The following is a 22,688-nucleotide window of genomic DNA, read 5'->3' as shown; positions in this document are numbered from 1 at the left end:
TTAAACGGGCATGAAGTAACTGGAAGGTTGTGGTCGGGTCGAAGCACACATCTGCGTTGAACATAAATCATTTTAGCACACCCTAACTACTGTGCTCCTATGATTGTATGCATTTATGTAGTAATATTACGAAACGTACTATAGTATAGCTAATGCGAGAGTGCGCGCCGCGTGGCATCATAATATATACGTATCACTATTTACTACATAACGTATAATAAAATGAACGCAATGAAAATATTACGTTTAGTGAAGATGTAATAAAACAACAATAAAGTAAAACAAATCGTTTATATAATTTTTTTATTATCAACGGCGTTCTATACTTTATTTTTATTCGTTAAAATGTGCGTTATATATATATAATATATATATATTTATATAAACATATATAATATAAATAATATTAATAATATTATTGTACAAAATATGCAAGCTCAAATATATTGTTCACATGTACAATTTTATGTTATCATTATATTATATTATATAATAAATAATATTAATTGTAATAATAATTTAGTAATAATAATCATAATAATAATAATAATATCGCATTCGCATAATATATCTAAATCAACACTCAATAATTATTCTTATTGTATATTATATAATTTTACTGCGTTTCAAAAATGAAAACTTAACAACTCGTAATTATATAACTGTACACATTTTCGCGCTAACGTACACTTCAAAACACATATAATATTGAATAAATATCTGTGTATGCGTGTAGTATAATATGTAATGTATAATGACTGCTGTGTCTCAATTCGAACTGAAATAACTCGAGTTTGTACGTGACGTGATGTATTTGTCGAGATCGCGTGTACGTAGAAGTCTGCTCGACTTTGCAGAGCCACACGGTCGTTGGATTACGATCGTGGTATAATAACAACGGTTTTAACGGTAATAAATAATAATAATAATCATAACAATCACAATAATAATAATTATACATTATATTATTATTATGTTGTATTATTATGCGTTGTATATTCAGTTTGCGCCGAGGTACACGTACTCAGCAGCTCGTCTCCGAGTATTGTCATAATCCGCTCGGTTCGCCATGCAGTGCTCTGGACGCTTCCATTATTGCTTCGTCCAGCCGTTCTACTCGGGTGCTTATCGAGTGGTCGCTGTAAAATAACAAAAACGACGATATAATAATATATTAATAATTTTTCGTTTTTTTTTTTTTTTTTACTTTAATTATTTAGATAATATTATAATAAAAATAGAACGACGACATTATAACATGGTTACTGGTTAGCTTGCTGTATTTACTTTTTATGAGTTTTACACGAGATAAATAATATTATGTTATGTATTTACACGTCGATAATTTTTTACCTTTACATATTGTTATACATTAATAGTAAAGGTGCTTGTTTTAGTCAATTATGATAATTACGGTTTTTAGAGAATTTTGGTGGCAGTTCTGTCCATGTAACCATGGATACGCGATACAGGGTATTCGGTTTTTGTAATTTGTAAAGACTGTATAGCAAACACCATTAATTGTACATCAACTTTATTTTCAAGCATAATATATTATTTTCGTGGAGTTAAAAAACACCTATGTTATTAATTTCATTATACATCGTGTTTATTGCAATAGTTGATATATTATTAGTTTATATCTAAGTATAAGTACGTATTCACTAAATACTAGATAAAACATCACATAATGTATTTTATTTTTCATAAGAAATCATTATTATAAGTATGATTTTATTATTTATTTTTTGTACATATATTTTAATAGCACAGAAATTTCTCATTTGAATTTCATTTTAGTTATTTTGAAACTTTTAAAAAAGTCATATATTCAACTGTTTAGTGTTTATACTAAAAAAGGGATTGGTTCTTATTTGAAAAAGGAAATATTTTATTGTTACGCTATGAGTAAGAAAATCTAAGTATTTGAATCTATGATGGTAAAATGAACTTAAAAATGCCTATAAACTTATAATTCAAAAGATTAATGCACATAACTGGGGAGTGAGTATGATTGGTAGATAACCCTGTTAAATCGTAAATATAATATTATAATATACCCGTGCCTTTTAATCGTTTGTTTATTTTGAGAATTACCCGTCCTGCACGTTTTACGTCAATTTATCTGTCAAACGAAGTGCGCGATCGTTGTAGGTATAATAATAATGATAATTAGCATATTTTGTATAGTTTACACGTTTTACGTATGCATTAAAATGATTTGAATAATTAAATAAATGATAGTATGCGTATTTTACGATTGATGTAAACGTCGCATGATATAACATGTACCTTTAAGGACGAAATAATATTATATAATACACTAATTTAAACATTTTATTATATAATATATGTGTGTATAATATATAAGTACATTTTATTCTAGAGCAAAACCTAGTTCGAGAATCGCGTACTTCGTACACAACTTTATAGCTTCGGGTCTATTTTCTTGGAATGTTTTTAAATTTATGTTTCACCAAACAATTTATATATTACATATATATATATATATATATATATACAATTTGTGCGGGGTAACTAATATATTTAACTCGAGAAAATAAAAATGTCTCTGATGCACAGAATTCCTCCGGAAATGAAATATTAACGCGATAAATTGTTGTCAGAACATGTTCAACGTTTACAGACAGCTGCAGTGGAATAATATAAGCAATGTAAGTAATAGAGTCGCAGTGCTAAAAACCAGCGAACCGAGTTTGTACATGAAATTAAATTATACAATATTGTTTTATTTACACTATATATAATATCATAATTGTTGTACAATATGTTATACACTACTTTGGGGCTTAATACAATTATGGTTTAAATGAATTATTTAGTGGACATAAGTTTATCCGAAAATTGTAGTTATTTTTCGAATAAAATAGTATTTTTATTTTTGTTAGAACTATATATTTTGACGTATGGTATATTTTGTGAGTCAATTATTTTTATTTTTATACACTTAAACCCATCAATGTAACAAAAAATTCAATTTTTTTATAAGTTTTCTTATCATAGTGGTTTAATTTTTTTTTAATGACAACCTAAAATGTTTTTAATGCTAAATTTAGGACTATGATGTGTTTAATACACATTAAAATAACGCTAAGTAGTTTTCAAAAATTGTAATCTACTACTCGACAGCGTTCATCTGTAAAAAGTATTTTTATTTATTCACTACCCTATATTTACATAAATTTTTTTAGGTATTCTCCTGCAACCAATATTGAAGTTCAATGAGTAAATTGTTATTACCGGACAGATTTGAAAAGCATTATGATAAAAACAGTATGTGTAATTACTACATATTTTAAACTAGTATAATTCGATATTTATTCAATGGAGGAATATTAAATAGATAAATAAAGCTTGTGACCAAGCAATTTTTCAAAGATTGATTTTGAAAAAATTAGTGAATTAAGTTAAAAAGATTAGAAACTGTATCATTTTGTAAAGAAGACTTTGGAATAATATTGAGACGTAATCGGAATATGACAAATAATCGTCAAGTTACTATATCTACTGTAAAGTACCGACGTACCTAATACTTATAATATGACCTGTAAAATAATGCATTGCAATACAAAATAATATACAAAATTTTTTTTTATATTTATATATAATATTGTTATAGTATATAAAACAAACATTATAAATCACAATATTACTTCGTGGGAAAAATAATAATCGTTCCGAGATAGAAAAAAAAATATGATAAAAATACGTATTTTATTTATGCTTGCGAGCAGAGTGTTTTTTTATGTATACAATACGAAAAAGTACGCATTAAATGTATGAATACATACACACACACACACACACACACACACACACACACACACACTAGAGTGATAGAGATAAGAAACGTTTTTTATTATGTGACACGTTCGGCGGCGATCGCACGAAAAAAGTCGCCGGTTCCGCTTTTAAACTCTGCACGAAATCCAAGTCGACTGTCTACGTTACTCCTTTACAAATACGTCAAAACGTCGTCTTCGTCCTTCGTATCATGAACGTCATACGTATCGGCATCGAACGAATTCCGCAGAGTAATCCTTTGCAGGATTAATCCTGGAGACGTAAAGCTCGATCGCACGAACACTGGAGGCTCGCGAGACGTTCGATCGCATTATTACGATGATGACATTCTGATGGTACGCGTTAATGTCGTAGTATGAACAGTGTGATGGGCATATTGTTTTATTACAGTGGCGGTGTGCGTGTCGTCTAATTCGTTTGCCCGTAATCGATAAGATACTGCGTACCCGCTGTTGTGTTCGGGGACGAATCGATTTTAATATAAATGTATATTGTGTGTGTGTGTGTGTGTGTGTGTGTGTGTGTGTGTGTGTGGGTGTTCGGAACAGAAACTAAAGTTTGTTACCTAATTTAACTTGTGCTCCCGAGCAGATATCCTAAATTGAAAACACAATCTCGAAAATAATAAATTATATTATTAAACTGCGAAAGTTGAGCGACCGACTTGTTTCGGCGCTGCGCGGTATCGGATTTGCATACCCAGTGTGCCGGCTTAAACTTATAACGGAAAAACAGTGTGGCTTCCAGATATCACGCGCGTATATTTCAATATTACAATGCCGTACGCACTGCAAAAGAATAAACTGTGGTCCAGCCGGGGTCTGAAACTTCCGAGATTTAAAAGCAGACACGATTTTATCAGTGAATTATAATGTCTATTAAATCAAAAATAAGAAGTCGCACATGGTTTCGTTAAAATATTGTAACAAGTTTTGTATTCGCTTCCTCCTACTCAAAATTCGTTTTTATTTATAGTTTTTTCATAACATTTATTTCAAATTGAAATTATCACGAATGAAGAAAAATCGTGCGAAAAATTCAACCACCCATCTAAATATATTTTATGATTATAAGTGAGTTAAGTTAACACATCGTTAATAGTTATAAAACTATATATTATTTAATTCTAAAAGATAAAATTTAATATGGAGAAAAATATTCACATTGCTTTAAAAATTATTTAACTTTACTCATACATTTTTAAAATAACAATCAAGCATTTTGTTGAAAGTGTATTGTGCAATGTATAAACTGCGTGAGTTTTCCAACATAGACTTTTTAATCAAAACTAATAATAGTCTATTATTCAAACATTAATGGTCTGAGGCCAATTTTCCGTTTGCACTATTGGTTTTAGCGTGTTAAAAAACATATGGATAACAAAAAAAAAAAAAAAGGAATCTGAAATGTTGAGTGTCCGATAACAAAGAAAATGACCGAAAATTATTAAATTAAGAATTCATATTAGATCGTTATAATACATTTCAATATATATGACCCGGGTTGTAATTAAAAAAATGTTTATTTTATGTAATTAAAATGTCTTTACAAACCATAAATTGCAGAGAAAAAATAAAAAACATTGTATTATCACTATTTCAATAAATCGACAATGTAGCCGATAAATTGATTTAACGGGATACATTGTATTTTTTTTTTACAACCGACGCTTTATTAATTTAACTATACTAACTATAAGCTCATAAATTTAATTTGTTCCCCACAGCGTAGAAAAAGAGTATTTTATATTATTATAATACTTATATATTGTTGGTATTCTGTACGCTGGTTGATGCGATGCGTCGAAATAAGTATGATACACAATAATCACTGCAAAAGTTCTCGCGGGTAGTATTATATTATGAAATCGCGTACATTTTTTTCTACTCTCGTTGTATTTCACAATAGCTTCAGTGTACGTACATTAAATCCGAACCGGAAGTATATAATATGACGACATATATTATCGTACGTCTTGTATATGCACCATGTCTAAAGTATATGGTATCTAGGTTACGGGATTACCACGCGAAAAACTATTTTTCCGTTGAAATGTATCTTACGCTACGTAGGCCATTTACGAAATGCAAACCTAAATAATAAATAAAATATATATACATTTATAGGACCTTACGTATTGGAATACCAGCCATGGATGGCGTACTCTCTATTTCTGTTTCGTATGCTTTCTATGTTCGTCAGCACTACGCTCGCTAACGAATTGAAATGCCAAATCGAATTTTCCATTGGTATAGTACAAAATACGTGATGTGTTTACCGGTATTGGTGTATAAATAAAAATAAAATTCACTACGACCTCGGACGAAGAACCTCTCTTCCGTTTTGTATAATATAATATTATGTAGTTTAATATGTACATAATATATATATTTAGAAAATATACGACTTTGTGCGATTTTATTCGTTCATGCGTCGCACTTTGGGAAATTTTTTTTCACCTCTTCGAAAAATTGTTAAATAATAGTTTACGTGTTTAAAAATTAAAAGCCTAATAATAAATAATATTTTTTAAGATAAACCTTAATAAGCAATACTTTTGGTGATTGTAAGTTTTTATTTAATTTTTAATACATTCATTATTTACTTGAAAAGATTATGTCATTTGTAAATTTTTTTTTATGTATAATTTTAAGTTAGATGAAATATAGTAGTGGTATGTCGGATCCAGGGTTGGTTTAGATCAAAATCGATCAATGTAGAAAGACAAATAATTATTCCATGTGAAACTCTATTTACTCTTAACAATCTTAACCATTAAAGATTTCTAGTTAAAATGTTATTCTCTGACATCTTTATATTTTTAATATTATTTTATTTTTTAATGACATTTTGAAAAACTACTTCAGTATTATGGAGATGTTTTGACAACTTAAAAATTTGAATTACATTTAAGATACGGCTAATGTTCGTTTTCGAATCCACACATTATACTTTCGGTACGATCTTTTAAATTACGATTTGCAGTAAATTGTTTGTTTTTAAATATAAGTATAGCACTATTGCTTTATATATTATTAATTTATCAAAGTTTTTGTTCTATCCAGGATTTAAAATTTTAAAATAAAAAGCCTGGGGATGTTATGATTTAAAAACCTAAAAAATCACAGCAGACAGTAGAAATTTAGTTAATAATTTATTTTACGAATTTAAATTCGTATAAAAAAAAAGAAAAAATCCATTGGTTACATTAAGTGCCTCAAACATAATATAGAATAACAAACATAATAAGAAATATAAAGTATACAATAAAATATAAGTAATTATATATAGCTTGCATTACAATAAAGCAGTCCCGTTCTGGTTTAATTTAAATTTTAGATTTATTTATTATTTGATTATAACGATTGATATATAATTATATAACTTATCGAATTAGCACCTAAGGAACAATCGAGTATAGTTTTATACGAAAACGACGATGAATATACTGCGAACATCGCGATCAAATATTTCGTTTGTACTATGTAACACAACAATAATGGTACCTAATAGTTTTGTTATGTTATAAAAAGATACAAAGATATTATTTACGAAAACGTACTGAAAAAGTTATTATGCATTATTATAAATAATAATATTATTATTATTAGCAACTCTGTTTGATGAGATTTACTTTCTAAATGTTCGAGCTTATATTTTTATTTAAAATATAAACTTATTTACAACTCAAAAATTAAATAAAGTAAATAAATACAACAGAGATAAGGAATAAAATAAAATAATTCATGTGACTTGTAATAGAATTATTGTTTTGCATTGTGCAATGCAAAGAAGAAAAAGAAAGCGTTAATTAATTAATTTAAATTTTGAGGTTGACTGTGAAAATTACTGCTCTGGGTAATATTCTGTTGATGCAGCTTGAAAGAGAAGCTTGGCAATTTTTTAATGAACCATTTCTAATATATTAATTAGTTTCGGTACGTCGGTTCCAACTTCATTGCAAAGATCACGAAGATTCATATTTTTGTATGAGAAATAATTGTCTACTATATATTTAAATAGTTTTTAATTAATGAGTATATCTGAGTTGTCTAGGAAAATAATAAAAATATTACTGCATGGTGGTTTTGTAGTAATCTAGTTTTTTTTGTATTTTATCTTGAGCTAATAATGACAGTGTACTCACAATCGGTACATGGTAGCACAAAACAGCTACTTTTTGGGAATGGTTTTTGCTTACCATAGTACGACCATAGAGGATCACGCCTATATGTTTTGTATAAATAGGATTGTAGATTCTATTACAAATTAGACGTGTTTTGATTAAACTAATGCTTGACTGTTGGAGTTATTCTATATTAACGACTTATCTAGCTGCCAATATACGTCTTGGTAAATAAACATTATTTTTATCTTTATTAAATTGTTGTTTATTTATTTCAAATTTCCATCATCAGAGTAGACTTACGACAAGTTTGACTTCGTCGCTAAATCGTTCTGAATCTATCTTTTCCGAGAACAGCTCTTTACAGTTATAATTATTATTAATCGTTCTAATTCGTTGCTAAATAAATTATAAGATCTAATTTTAGATATTTTTTTATGGTATTATTTGTTATTGATAGGTTTTAAATTTTCTATCGTTTTAGGTTTTTTTATGGTTATAGGAATTTGTGTAGATGAAGATAACGGCAAAGAAGGATAGGTTGATACTCTATGCTTCATATTATTTGGGTTCAATAACTGTGTCTTGTGAGTTGGGCTGATTTATTGTTAATTTAATTTTTTAGCTGGTTATATCTGGTGCTATGTTTTATTAGTTAATTATGTATTATTATATTTATCTTTCATAATATTCGGAGATGAATTGTTTCATCCATTTATATAAAATATATTATATACGATAAGAATAGAGTTTTTGTTAATGTTTTTGCATAATGACGGTAAGTGACTCGTTTGTTTACAAAAGAAACAAGTGATCTTGTCGTCCTTAATAAATATTTAATATGTTATATTTTCGTAAGATACCGAAATCGATCCTAGAAGTTTAGAGATGTCGTCGATGCTTATATATAGTTGTCTACGAAAGTTTGTTATATGAGTAAACTTATTTAATGGAAATCCAGACATCAACGTGATAATGCAGAACGTTATTTTTACTCCTATGTGTTTCAGTGAATAAAACAGGTAGGAGTACCTATAGCTTTTTTATTTTTTAGTTTAGTTTCTTAATTTATAATTTATTTATTTATTATAATCCATATAATAGTATTATCATTTATTATAGAATTAGTCTATAATTAACGATACTATTATGTACATACTACATAGATTAATGCTTTTATATCATTATTCTCCTCTGGATAGAGAAGAAATCATCCATAAAAAAGTTACACTTATCGTTTTTTCTAGATATTTGGTTTATTTACAACATAAGTCTCAATTGATAATTAAATAGTAATTATCGATTAATTTAATTATTTTTATTAATTTATTTTAATCCAATGTTCAATTATTAAAAAAAAAAAAAAAAAACGGACAGAAGATACATTAGAGATGAGCTGTTGTTTGTAAAGATATTATATTGTTATCGTATATAAGTAATAACTTTTTAGATTGTAAACTGTTGCGATTTCCGAGTCATGCAAAAGTACAGAAATATCTATGCTCGTTAAGCATATAATATAATAATTCATATAATGTAATTTATTGAATACTGTTTATTTCGTTCGATTTCCCGTTCAAAAGCTAATAGTGTAGAAATGAAAGAAATATTTTGTTTTTACTTATTAACACACTAGATGATTAATTTAATGCGCTCTCTACCATAATATTTTCCAGTAATAATATATGATTATTAATTATTGAAAATGTATTCAATTATCATATATATTGCGTGGAATGAAAAGATAATGATTTCTAATATCGATTATATAAAATTCAACTAGCAACATATTATGTATGGACAGAATTTGATTATGATGTATTTTAATGTTATATAAGCAATTCTATAAGTTGAACACATGGATTCATCTTACTTGAGTATGAGGAGTCTACGCGTGTAAGTTCTACACGAAGTTGGTTAATTATTACGATTTACCTTTCCTCTGGAGTTTTTGAAACAGGAATTTTGTTTTAAAATGTTGCTTTAATGTCGAAGTTTACATTATCATTGATATAAATATGCGGTGACTTTTCCATTTAAAATATCTATGTAGGTATTTTATTGATCCAAATGTATTGTATCGCATGTTTATACATTTTTGGTGACCTTATTGCAGATTATTTGATTGATCTCTTTGCTAAGGTTATTTCCTTTTACGTCTACATGTCTATATATATGATTAAACTTATCATAACCTATCGTAGTATAGAATTTTTTTCTACAAAAAAAGTGTTTCTTATGTAGACATCAATATGTCCCTCGAAGAAATCAATTTTACTATGTTTTGGCCTAGCTTAAAAATATCGTATACGCTTAATAACAAAATTGTCATGAAATTGAAAGAAAGAGTTTGTTAAATTTTATATTTAATTTTGTACTCAATCTGGTGCGGACCGCACGTAAATAATTCCATGTATTATGAACTTGACCTGTTCGAATTAAAACAATAGTAAAAAATCTCCATTATTTAATTAAATGTTAATTTACACATTTATAAATATTTTATTGGTTTCGACAATTTCTGTCTGTTAAATGATTTAAGAGCAATTATCGGGGAGTGATGACACGGCTGTCGATGCATTCGTACCATTAAATATTCTTTTAACCACACTCTTAGTTAACACATTTTTAGGTAACGTTAATCAAAATAAGTTTTTTGCTTAATTTTTAGTTTTATATTAATATATTTGTTTGAGAATTTTTATATCATAAAAATCAATTTTTGAACTATAGTATCTAAAGTATAGGGGTATATAATTATACGTATTGCAGTTATTTATCTACTACTGCTTTAATTTATTTTTATTATCTTAAAATTGAATACCTATCTATAACTAATTAACTGGTCATTCCAAAAATTAATTTTAGTTCTTACTTATAAATTCGAATAAAATGATTCAACTTTATAGAATGTTAAATTAAAAATAAATGTTGTCATTCTAAAATGTAACACATTTAAAAAAATGTATATTTATAAAAGTTATATTTCCAAAAATGTTGTTATGTAGTTTATTTAGATTATGTAATAAAAAAATATTTTCAAAAACGTTAATACTTTTTGAGATAATGAGTATTTACAGTTTGAAAAATTAGATACTATTAATATTAATATAGTTTTGACTCAGCCACATAACAGTAATCGCGTAATGATGACTGTACTCTATATTTTATAATATAGAACAAAAAATTAATAACGAGAAAGAAAAAAAATAATATACACGCGTGTGCTTATAAACTTATAATAAACGCGGAACACGCAAATACGACGCACTATTATAATAGTCTACTATAATAATGTTATTCTACGCATATACAAAAAAGAAAAAATACACCATGTCCAGAGAGTTTATCTATTTCCACGTTGTGAAGATAACGTGCTATATATATATATATATATAATGTATATAGTAATGACTTTGAATGACAAACATAATAATAATAAATAACATAATAATGTGTTCGTTATCGTATTACATGCCTAATGCCTGGCTATAGATATAATAAACATCGTGTTACGTTGTATAGATATTATGTATTAAAATGTATTATAGATCAATATGAGTAGCATAAATTTATCTTAGAAAAATCGTCCGAATTATAAAATAAATAATCAAAATGATTCAAATTATTAATATTTTGAAAATATTTTTTCTGAAATTTTAATACTTAAGCATTTTCTAAACCAAACGCGTTAAAGTGAAAATATTATCCATATTATTAGAGTTTAATGACGAAAAAACAATTATCTATCAATCGTGAACTATGAAATATATAAATATATAACATTTTTTGGTTTTATACATGGAAAAAATAACCATCATTTACATATGTAGTCAATCACCGCATTGCATATTCCATTCAGTTTTCTAGTAATTTTTTAAATATTCGTTTAGAATTCCCTAGTCCCGACGCAAGATAAGTTATAATGTTTGTAATATATTTGACTTAGAACTTTATGTTTCCGGGTTTTTCAGTCACTGCGAAACTTTTCACTAATGTAAATTATCTTTTTTATGTTTTATGGCATAGTTGCGAGCTCATAATATGATATAATATTTAAAAAGTATTTGTTTTGTTTGTTAAAAACTATTCAATTACATTATTAAAAAATAATACAACTTTACTATATTATAATTAAACGTATATTCTCGTATTATAAAAATACGTTTTCCTATTTTTTTATTTTTTTATGTTTATAGCGAATACGCTTGGGCAAGATTATTTAAAGGTCATAACCCCCTAGTATTATTCCTTGATTACAAAGTGTCCTTGACCACGACTTCTGTTATTTATTTATGTTTTGTTTTCTACAGAGTTTTAGTAATAAATAAAAATAATATTAAATTGTACTTCTATGATAATGTATTTGAAATTGTTTGGTTGTTTTGGATATTTGGAGTGTATTATTTCTGTGACGTTGAAGGTTACAATTTAGTTTGTAAAAAAAAAAAAATATAATTCACGGTCTCAATGTGCTACAATTTCTTCTTCTTCTTCTTTTTTTTTTTTAATAAAGGTCTTTATAGAATTATATCAAAGTTTAGTGTATCGTGTAATCTGATTACACACTATAAACCTCGTGTATGGGTGTGATGTAGAAGTGTAGATTAAGAGGTGTATAGAGTCTTTCGCTTTACCAAACGTATTGTATTATGACCAACGTATTAAAACTTTTTTTAATTTTATTGTACAAACGGGTCATAGAGAACCGCTGTTAGCTAATCTCTTCTCGCGCTTAAAATCTTATACAAACATTAAATTCCATGGCCGTTTCTTTCCTTTTACTGTTAATTGTAAATCGCGACTATAACACAGCAATAATTTTTCCCTTTTGAGTTCATTTTCATTTCATGCCACGGGTTTAAACTGACCATCTACTGCTTACACATAAATATTTTCCAGCCATGACTTTTGATCCTATGATTTTTAAATAACCTATATAGTTTGTTTTCTAAATAGTTTTTTGCTTCGTTTCAAGTACTTATTTTAGATCAGTCGCGATTCTTTAAATTTAAAATTAATACGTTTAACATGAACAATCATTCAAGTTCATTTTGCTTATATTTATCGAAATTACTTTTAAATTTATATTAAAACACAATTGGGTACCTACCTAAGATGATTTTTAGAAGACAATTATTTTTTATAGTACGATTCTCCAGTTCCTATAATACATGGTAATTTTCTTTTTTAAATAATCACATACTAACTAACGAACTAGAAGCGATTGATTTTCGCTGAATTAAATACAAATGGAATATATATTAATCTATATTATGTTTGTATTCAAAATACGATATGTCTTTGCTTTGCGTATTACAAATCGAATTAATTAGAAATCAAATTTTCAAGTTTTATTTCATAACAAATTAATCTGCGTTATATGATTCCATATAAATATTATTAACTATAGAATTTTTTTCATAATGGTTATTTATTATAAAGAAAATAACTCTTAACCATTGCATACCGTTCAAACACGGAGAAGAAAAACGGCAAAGGAAAATAAATCGTTAAAATAAATATTATCTTGTTTATGGTCATTCGATATTGATATTTAAGTGTATATGTATTATTACATATAGCGTGACTTGGTCATAAACTGAACATTTTTATAATACTTTGAATGTATCTATAGTAATAATAATGAAAATAATATAATGTTATATAGCTACCGAGTGGTCAACCACTCGCCAACTTTTCCGCCGAGAAGACAGTAATCACAATTTAATGTTATATATATTATTAGCTTAGTCATGTGTATAACTTTGAAATATAACGATCATTTTAGCAAAAGTCTTGAACAGATATTCACGTTCAAGTCATGTACCCATTATTTGCAAAGGTTAAGTTATTAAAACAACGTTTAGAATGTTTGTTAATTAAAATTATTTGTTACAACTTACCAATGTCACCAAATTATAAATTCAACACCAAGAGTTGTAAGTTAATATAGGTACAAGTATTAACTTAACTCAGTTAAAAAAAGTTATCATTTGGGTAATTTTAATTCACACAAGTAATGATTTTCAATTTTTTTTTTAAATCTAATAATTTTTTTTTGAAAATTAATTGTAATATATCACTTCTTATTGCGCAATATGGTTTAAGCAAAATTATATTATTTTTTTGTTCATTAAACTTTCAAATCAAAAATAAATATATTGTTTACTTTTATTTAAAGAAGAAATACAACATTATATATATATATGTATTATTTTATTAAATTTTAATTGTATTCACACTTTATTATAGATTCGTATAAACACTATTGTAACTATTTGATTATAATATATGATATTACATATAAAATACAAATCAAAAATAATTACTGTGGACAATAATTAACTTTATCTAGTTATTAATTTGATTAGATGACTAGGTACTAACTATTTAATTAAAGAAATTTAAAAACTTTTTAAATAATTGAAGGCCGCATTTTTCTATTATAATAAAATAGTTTATATACTATAATATACTGCATTATATTACTCGACAAATATTTTACTATTATTGTGTAATTTTAACATTTAAGCTACGACGTATTTAAGTTTAATCCATATACAAAGGTAAAGTGTGCACGTTAAAATAAAGTTTATAGTTGTATAACTGTAGTGATGTACTCTGAAAATATATCAACGTATGATGGCGAAATAGTTCTCAGGCTTGTTCAAAAACATCATTCCGAAAGAATCTGGTGAGTATTTTTTTTTATTTTGTAGTGAGTAGTTAAACAATATGATTTAATGAGACAATGGTAGAAGTTTTGTGTTTTGGTGCTGAAAATTACTTGATTAATAAGTTAGAGTACTCGGTATAACTTTTACGATGTTCTTAATTTTACAGTCAAAAAGTTTATAACTTAACGTATTACGTAGGTACCTGCTATTAAAACATCATAATTTTCTGGTTGTATGGTAATAATAATATATTAATTTAAGCTAGATATCTAGATATATATAATATTAATATCTAATGAGTAGTTGGGTCCCATGTGTTCAAAAATAATTTTATTAAAAAAAAGTATTTTGAAAAAATACTTAAAACGATCGATTATATTAATTCATATTTTCTCTACTAAAACCCCTAGGAATGCATTTATAACACTAAAAGAGTTTAAGAAATTATTGCAATTATTAGAAGTTCGAAAAAATCAATCTGATCTATGATACAGAATTTCATAAAACGCAGTATTTACAGTGTATGACATATAATACTATAATATAATAAACTATAATACTATATTATAGCATATTATTATTATTATACCTAATTCTTAGATTTAGACTTTTTAGTTAAATATTCGATGTCGTTTGGTTGGATATGAAATTGTAAGTGTCATTGACTAAGGGAAAGTGATCTCGGAGGAATTAACTTTTAAAATTTGAAATCATCCTAAAACTTACATTGCATTTATTATAAATTTAATGAAAACTTGTCTTATAGGTATTAATAATTATGTATGAAAATATAAATATATATTCAAACCAGTTAATTACTATTTTTTAACTTAAGGTTTGTTTTATGAATTTAAATATAATATAGATTAATAATAAAACTTGGGGTTTCAACCCCTTCCAAATATATTTTATCAAGTCCCGCTTATCGTGGGATTATACATGCACTCGAGTGTTAGACAAATAATAACTTCTATAACCGTATATATATCATTGAAAAAACAGTTTCTTTCGTCTAAATAACTGCAGCAGCAGGGACATTTTTTTCAGAGAACTGAAAGAGTATAAATGTTTCTACTGCACCAGCGGCTGTATAAATTTATGTGTTCCGGACGCGGCCGTCACGGCTTCAGATGTTATATATTATATTATTTTCCGTTTAAATCGTATTATTATTCCGTTTCACGTTCGGCCGTATAGTATACGTTATTGTCAGAAAATATAGCGTTCCGCAGTCGACTTTTGAGTTTTAATTTCGCAAGCGAGTGCGTGCAGCGTTTGTTTTGCGTTTCGCGTGTTCCCAAAGCTGAATTTTCGACAAACCATAATAACTACATAACGATATAACAAAAGGCGGTAAGTTAGTAGTAATACAGGGTGATTCTTATATCTTAAACACTAGACTATATTTTAGGAAATACAATTAACGTTTCGGTACTTATTCAGTATATTTTATATTCAGTATATTTTTCATAATTTTATAAATTCTAAATATTTTAAAACGCAGCGTTTGCCAAATAAAAAATATTACGTGTGGCACCATTTCATTCTCGGTACAATTCTATATGCGATTATCGGAAGGTATATTATTGGTTCTTAATATAATATTAAAAAATTAAAAACTCTCTGTATTTTCTGGCATACCATATGTATACTTGCCCCAATTCTTAGATACTACTGGTATTCTAAGATTCCGATTAAATTTTCGAATCCTAGATGTTTTGTATCGAAATCAATATCACCATTACACTCCATCTCATTAGCGTATTGATGCGAACACGTCGTTAGCTTGTTCGTTATTATTTCACTGTGAGCTAAACAATAGAATAATATGTTTGCAGTTTCAATGTTTCAGCGTTGTCTTCGCCATGTTTCGCTTTGATAACTGATGGTAAAAGTATAAATGTTGCAGTCGTGTAAGGTCATGTTTATACGTGTCTAATGTCTATAATATATATATATATATATACGATATTAATTCACGAGAGAGAAAGAGAGAGAGTGAGAAATTCAAATTAGTTACTGAATTAATTACCACCGGTAGCGACGCGTCGTCATGATCCGAATAGCAATAAGCGAAGACCGCTGCCGACGCCTCACACGATCGTGTCGTACTATAATTACTAAAATTTAAATTTTAAAATATTATTACACGTTTTTTATGACGTATACTACGAGAGAAAGAAAGAGAGAGAGAAGCCCTGTGAGTGATAAGAGGGTAAAAATAATAACCTAACCTAACCGGTGCCCGCGATATGTGGTATTTGAGAGACGGGACTTTTAAAGTTGAATGCTATATGAGGCGAGAGAGGAATGAAGATAATATTATAAAGCCACGGGTTTCATTGTTTCGTGACAAAATAATATAAAACATTATGAAGAAACATCAATAAAATGGTTCGAAAACAAATGGTCATATATGGGCGTGGTTTTTCGAGACTGCCGTCAAGTCGTATTATACTCGCGGCTGTCGGCTTGTTATATTATTTTGATTGTGTATGCTATATGTATATGTGTGTATGTGTAAGTGTGTGTGTGTGTGTGTGTTTGCTTTGTATTTTATAATAATATTATACTTCCTTCACCGGTGGCACCCTGCACCATCATGACCCGCCGTTTCTTAGTCCGACACGTATCGCCCGACACGAATAATATTAATATTACAAATATTATATCCGAAACGACGATGGAATCGATCGAGTTTACTATAAAATAATAATATAATAACCTCACGTATAATGGTGTCTCAGTGGGCTGAGGAAGAAGAAAAAAAATACGTTGTATTTACGACGGTGGTAAACAATAAGTACCTATATAGGAAAAATAATAATGCCAAACGATGATATATTATACTATACCGCAGTGGTGTATTATATTATTTTATACTATTTTATTACATTGGTGATTATTTTAACAGTAAAATACTTAAAATACTAATTACTGATTATCCCAGAAAATATAATCTCAACTTTTTAGAAAGATATTGTTTTAAACAAAATTTTAAGCCATTTAAAAATAAGATTTTTGGAAAAACAATTATATCTTACTATTTTTTAAAGTTTTGAATGACAGCTTTTATTATCTATTTTCACATTTTGATTTTTAAATTTTGATAGTTTTATAAAATTCAAATTTTGAAAAAAATCAGTGAACTAGTTATAAATTATAATAGTATTTAAAGTTTTGATTAGCCAAGAAATTGAAAAATATTTTGCGGAATACCCTTGTGCCATTTTAATGGATTAATTGACAAATGTTGAAGTTTTGTAAAATTTCTCGGACAATAGTTCTATTTTAGTGTAAGAAATTAAAAATATTGATATATATTACCTAATATATGTTGATTATTGGTTAAAAATGAGAAAATCGTGTTTTAAATCGATAAAAATAATGTTGTTGTTAATTTTGTTCAGTCAAACAAAATTAAGTAAAAATTGTTTTTTCAAAACGTCTATTTACTTTTCGATATAATAAATATTTAATATTGAAATATACACCCCGTGTATATTGAATTTCAATAGTCCAATAGTAGCAAATATTATATTCAACGAATTCTGGTAGTTTTATTTTTTACTTTCCTTATTAGTTACCTTTGATCGTTTTTTGATTTTTTACCGACGCTGCTATCGTTGCCTCTGACAGCCTGCGTAGTTTCGTGCAATACCAATTCTATTATATATTCATCGTTATTATTATTATTTCCCAAATAAAGAAAAAGTCGTTAAAATTAATTGAATTTTGCTATGGTGATGAACTACTACGCGTTGGACATTGTACGCTTAATAGTAACAATAATAATAATCTATAATATATTGTTATTATAAAATAATAGTATTATTGTGTTCGTAGCATAGTAGGTTATTGCCTATGGAAATTATTGCAGGTAAGGTTCGAAAAAGTGTTATTGTCGAATCCTTTGATATAATTATGATTACATCGATTGCACATTGTAACATCGTAAACTCAGCATAGGTTTGAACACAATAAACTTCTGTGCAAGTGTATTTTTTAATCGAAGTACATGAACATTTAATATGTCAAATATTATTGACGTGGGAGTAACCGAATTGGTTCTCGCTTGTGTTTAGGTCAAATATAGTTACAATTTTATTTTTTTTATAATTGATATAAAATATAAATTAGATAGTATAAAATACAAATGTAGGTACCTAAAATCTATAGTAGTAATAGATTTTTGGAGGCTTAGCAAGTTAATGCTGATACCTCGATCGATTATGTTAACGATTGAGATATACGTACTTATATCGCTGTACGGGTATATTCTATACATCCTGTATACGTATGACAATAATGTTAGTGAACACTGTACAGTCTCAAATAACACATCGTTATTTATATAATATATTAATATATACTCGTAATTATATAAATTTGTTTTCGCTTCTACATAGATCGTACTTAAATATAACATATATTTTAATTTTAATTGTTCGTTATTGTGGAGTTTATATTTTAGTCAAACTACCTATGTTATTGATTATTATTTTTAACCAAGCCTACTTTAAAGTTGATAGTCTTAAGCCAATATAAGACTGAGAAAGAAAATGTGCTTAATTAAATGAGAAACATTACTGCTTACCTTAAAAAAAAACCTTTTTCAAACGGGAACTATTTTGGCACCAGCCAAACGAATATTATTAATATATTTTTTGTTGGAGCTCTTACAATTTTTACATACATTTCATAATACCGGGTGTGTATATTACGTATAAGCTATAGTTTTAATATTTGAGTTTTAAAAATTTGAGTCTTGTGTTTCCCAAAGTAGGATATAATATTATATTTACTCTGTTTCATTCAAATCAGTCTTTTCGACAGAGTTTTAAAAAATGTATATACCATCAGATTAATAAGTTTGTAGCTTAAAATAGGATAAGAGTGTAAACTCTATGATTTACCGAATATATTATAACTTAAGTATTAAAGGATTTTTTTTATCGTTGAAACTAAACCGATGGAGTAGTATTTGGGTCAGACAGGTGTGAAAACGGATAATATACAATACAAACTCGTAAAAAAAGCCAAACTATTCGGTTTCAATCAACTTAAAAAAAAAGGAAAATTGAATAATATAATAAAATATCAGAGCGATCGCCCGAGACCAACGAAAACAGTTTCACAAGTCAAAATAAAGTACGAATTTATACTAATGATATTATTATTATTATATCACTATTGCTTACTAGTATATAATGTAATTATATATTATATTTATTAAACAAATATGTAGACAAAGAAATATATCATATGGAAGGGGGGATCGGAGGTATAAATCTATAAAAATAACCAATATATAAATTTAAATTTAAAAATTATAATGTTTAATATCATTATTTGTAAAAAATGTTGAGTGGATTTGAACGACCAATCCAGCCGTTTATATCCGGCCGGATTACTATCTAAGTGTCTGCTGATATATTACATTAAGTTATAGATACTTTTACGAATATATTATTCACATTACAAATATCATCCATTGTATACATTTAATGCAAATAACTATTTTTTTTTTTTTTGATTATGACCTATTGATGATTCATAGATATTAATCTTATTTTTGAGTTTAGATATTTTCAATATCTATATGTAAGTAGTCAGGATATAACAAAAAAGCTATAGATTTTATACAGCGATTGCACGTGTTCTGAACACAATTTGTAAATATGTTTAAAATATTATGGAAACCCCTCTATGATTTATTTAAATCGCAACCGCTCCTTGGAAAACTCATTTTCGCATTAATTCAAAATAACCTTCTCATGTTTACAATCATAATGTCATTTTATATCATGTGTATATAGTTGTATATCTATATGTTAGGACGTAGGTAAGTACATACTGACGTTATTGTGACCTTTTGTATGTTTAAAAGTCGAATACCCTCGCGCATATCCAGTAAACTCTAAAATAAAAATAAAAAATGTTATTGATTTTTATTTCCAAACTATATTATAATATTATTATGTTATGTTATATCTAATAAAATAGTAGAATAAAAAATGGGAAATTCAAGAGTTGTTCGCAAGGCTTTTCTCAAGTTTTCAAAGTTGACCTATTTTTAGCACATCACTACAGGTTATTGTTATCAATCAATGTTCAATTTTCCATATACATAATAATAATAATATAATTGATTTTTCCGTTAAAAAATAAAAAAACAAATCCCACTTAAGACAAATATACTAAAAAATGTATTCCATTATACGGTAGATTATACTATAATATGGTCATATATTTTGTGTAAGTAATTTGTATCAAGAAAATGTACTAATATTTCAAATGACACTTAGTTTTTAAAGTTTATTCTAGTAGTATTATTTAGTCTAAATAATAAGAATATTTTAATCGTTAGAAAAATAAATCTAAAAACGTTTAATCATTGTTTAGCATTGTAAGTTTTAAAGTATAAATATTAAATATTATACTAAAATTAACTATTATTTTGAATTCAAAATTATATGCACTTTATATTAAAATATTATAATATATAGTTTCTAAAGTGTAGCCAAAATATGAATTGATTTTCAAAATAAAATTTAATTTAAAACTATACAGTATGATTTCTCAATCTATATTTTTTCTATTAACAGTGTATTTATTAAAATTTTGATTTTTGGAATTTTTAAGTATACTTAAAGATATATTTTCTATGCTGGTTATTAGCTAAGAAGTGTAGCGGTAAAATTTTTTTTAGTCCGAGTACTACTCTTTTTTTACTGTAAATTGTTAAAAAAATGATATTTTAAAATATTAAATGTATATAAATCAAAGTTAGAACGAGTGAATTATGCAACTTAAAAAATATAATTATAGTTGTCTATGTTAATAGGTTTGATTCAAACCGTTTGAATATATGGGTACTATAATAATTTGAGAATAATAATGATTAATTTTATTATGATTATAATATGTAAAAATTGTGAACCAAAAACGGAAAAAAAGATCATATTATTATATGTACAATATACATTACAAATAAAACAATAATTAATAATTAAAAATTAAAAATATACATTTAAATATTATATCAAGAACACTATATTTTTTTTGTAATTTTTTCTTATAAATTGTAATTTAATAAAAATATAATTTTTTTTTTTAAATACATAAATTCATATTAAAAAAAAATTGTTTGTAAAAATTTTAGGATAAGATACGAGCCGCAAAAGTCTATGACGCGAGCTACAGTTTGGTCACCCCTAGTATACATTATGATTCTTCTAAAATGGTATAAGTACAAAAATCTATAGTATAAAATTATTTTATTCAATAACATTAAAAATACAAAAAATAAGGCTGAATGCACTCATAAAGGATTAAAGGGAGTGGATCACTATGACACTATGTAAACAACGGAACTGTGATTTTGAGTATGCTAATTAATGTCGCAGTTTCAGAATGTAGTGAAACATACACGAGTGTATTTTAATTTGTAAACAAAATTTACGTTAAAAAAAAAATAAAAATGAGTAATAAATAATAATTTATAACATTTGCTATTAGTTTTGACCAGGAAATTACTTTAATCTAAGACCGAATATCACCTTGATATTTAAATCTTTTTTCGTCGAGTGGTAGCATTTTTTTTTACCAATATTTACCATTGCGATGATAACATGAAAGTATAAATATGGTCACTTAATATTCGTCGATTCATTAAAAATTAATAGCTATGACCTTATATAAAGCACATTACGCAAAGTTGTTATGAAAATATTTATAAAATAATTATATTTTATGATAATTTTATGTCTTTGTATAATTATTTGAAGTGGTATACCACGCAGAAGAATGAGATTTTAATAATAGTTTTTATTTTTTTTTTTAGATTTATTTGTGAATTGTCTGTCTATGGATAAAAATAAAACATGCTAGCGGGTGTTGTAAACAAAACATTAATAATACATTTTAAACTTGTATACACGTACAAGTAAGTCAATAAATGTCAAAATTTTATTTCGTTGCGTTAATCGTATTATTATTAATTGTTCGAATACAACATTTTTTGAACATTTTACTGTTAGAATATGAGTTGGCAT

At 26.6% G+C, this 22,688-nt stretch overlaps 1 protein-coding gene across 1 annotated transcript in view; it reads right to left on the bottom strand.

Moving 5' to 3' along the window:
• Positions 1-414: 414 nt before the first annotated feature.
• The window catches only part of LOC126549565 (protein tipE), a 55,077-nt gene continuing 32,803 nt past the window's right edge, over positions 415-22,688 (bottom strand). The window contains exon 2 of the mRNA XM_050199086.1: positions 415-1,139. Coding sequence (XP_050055043.1) covers positions 1,049-1,139 — 91 coding nt within the window. The 3' untranslated portion in view covers positions 415-1,048. The remainder of the gene's footprint in view (positions 1,140-22,688) is intronic.

The sequence above is a fragment of the Aphis gossypii genome, chromosome 1 (genome assembly GCF_020184175.1).
Source record: "Aphis gossypii isolate Hap1 chromosome 1, ASM2018417v2, whole genome shotgun sequence".
In the NCBI taxonomy this organism is placed as follows: Eukaryota; Metazoa; Arthropoda; class Insecta; order Hemiptera; family Aphididae; genus Aphis; species Aphis gossypii.
The sequence above is the reverse complement of the archived record's forward strand: the minus strand, read 5'-3'. Positions and strand labels throughout refer to the sequence as shown.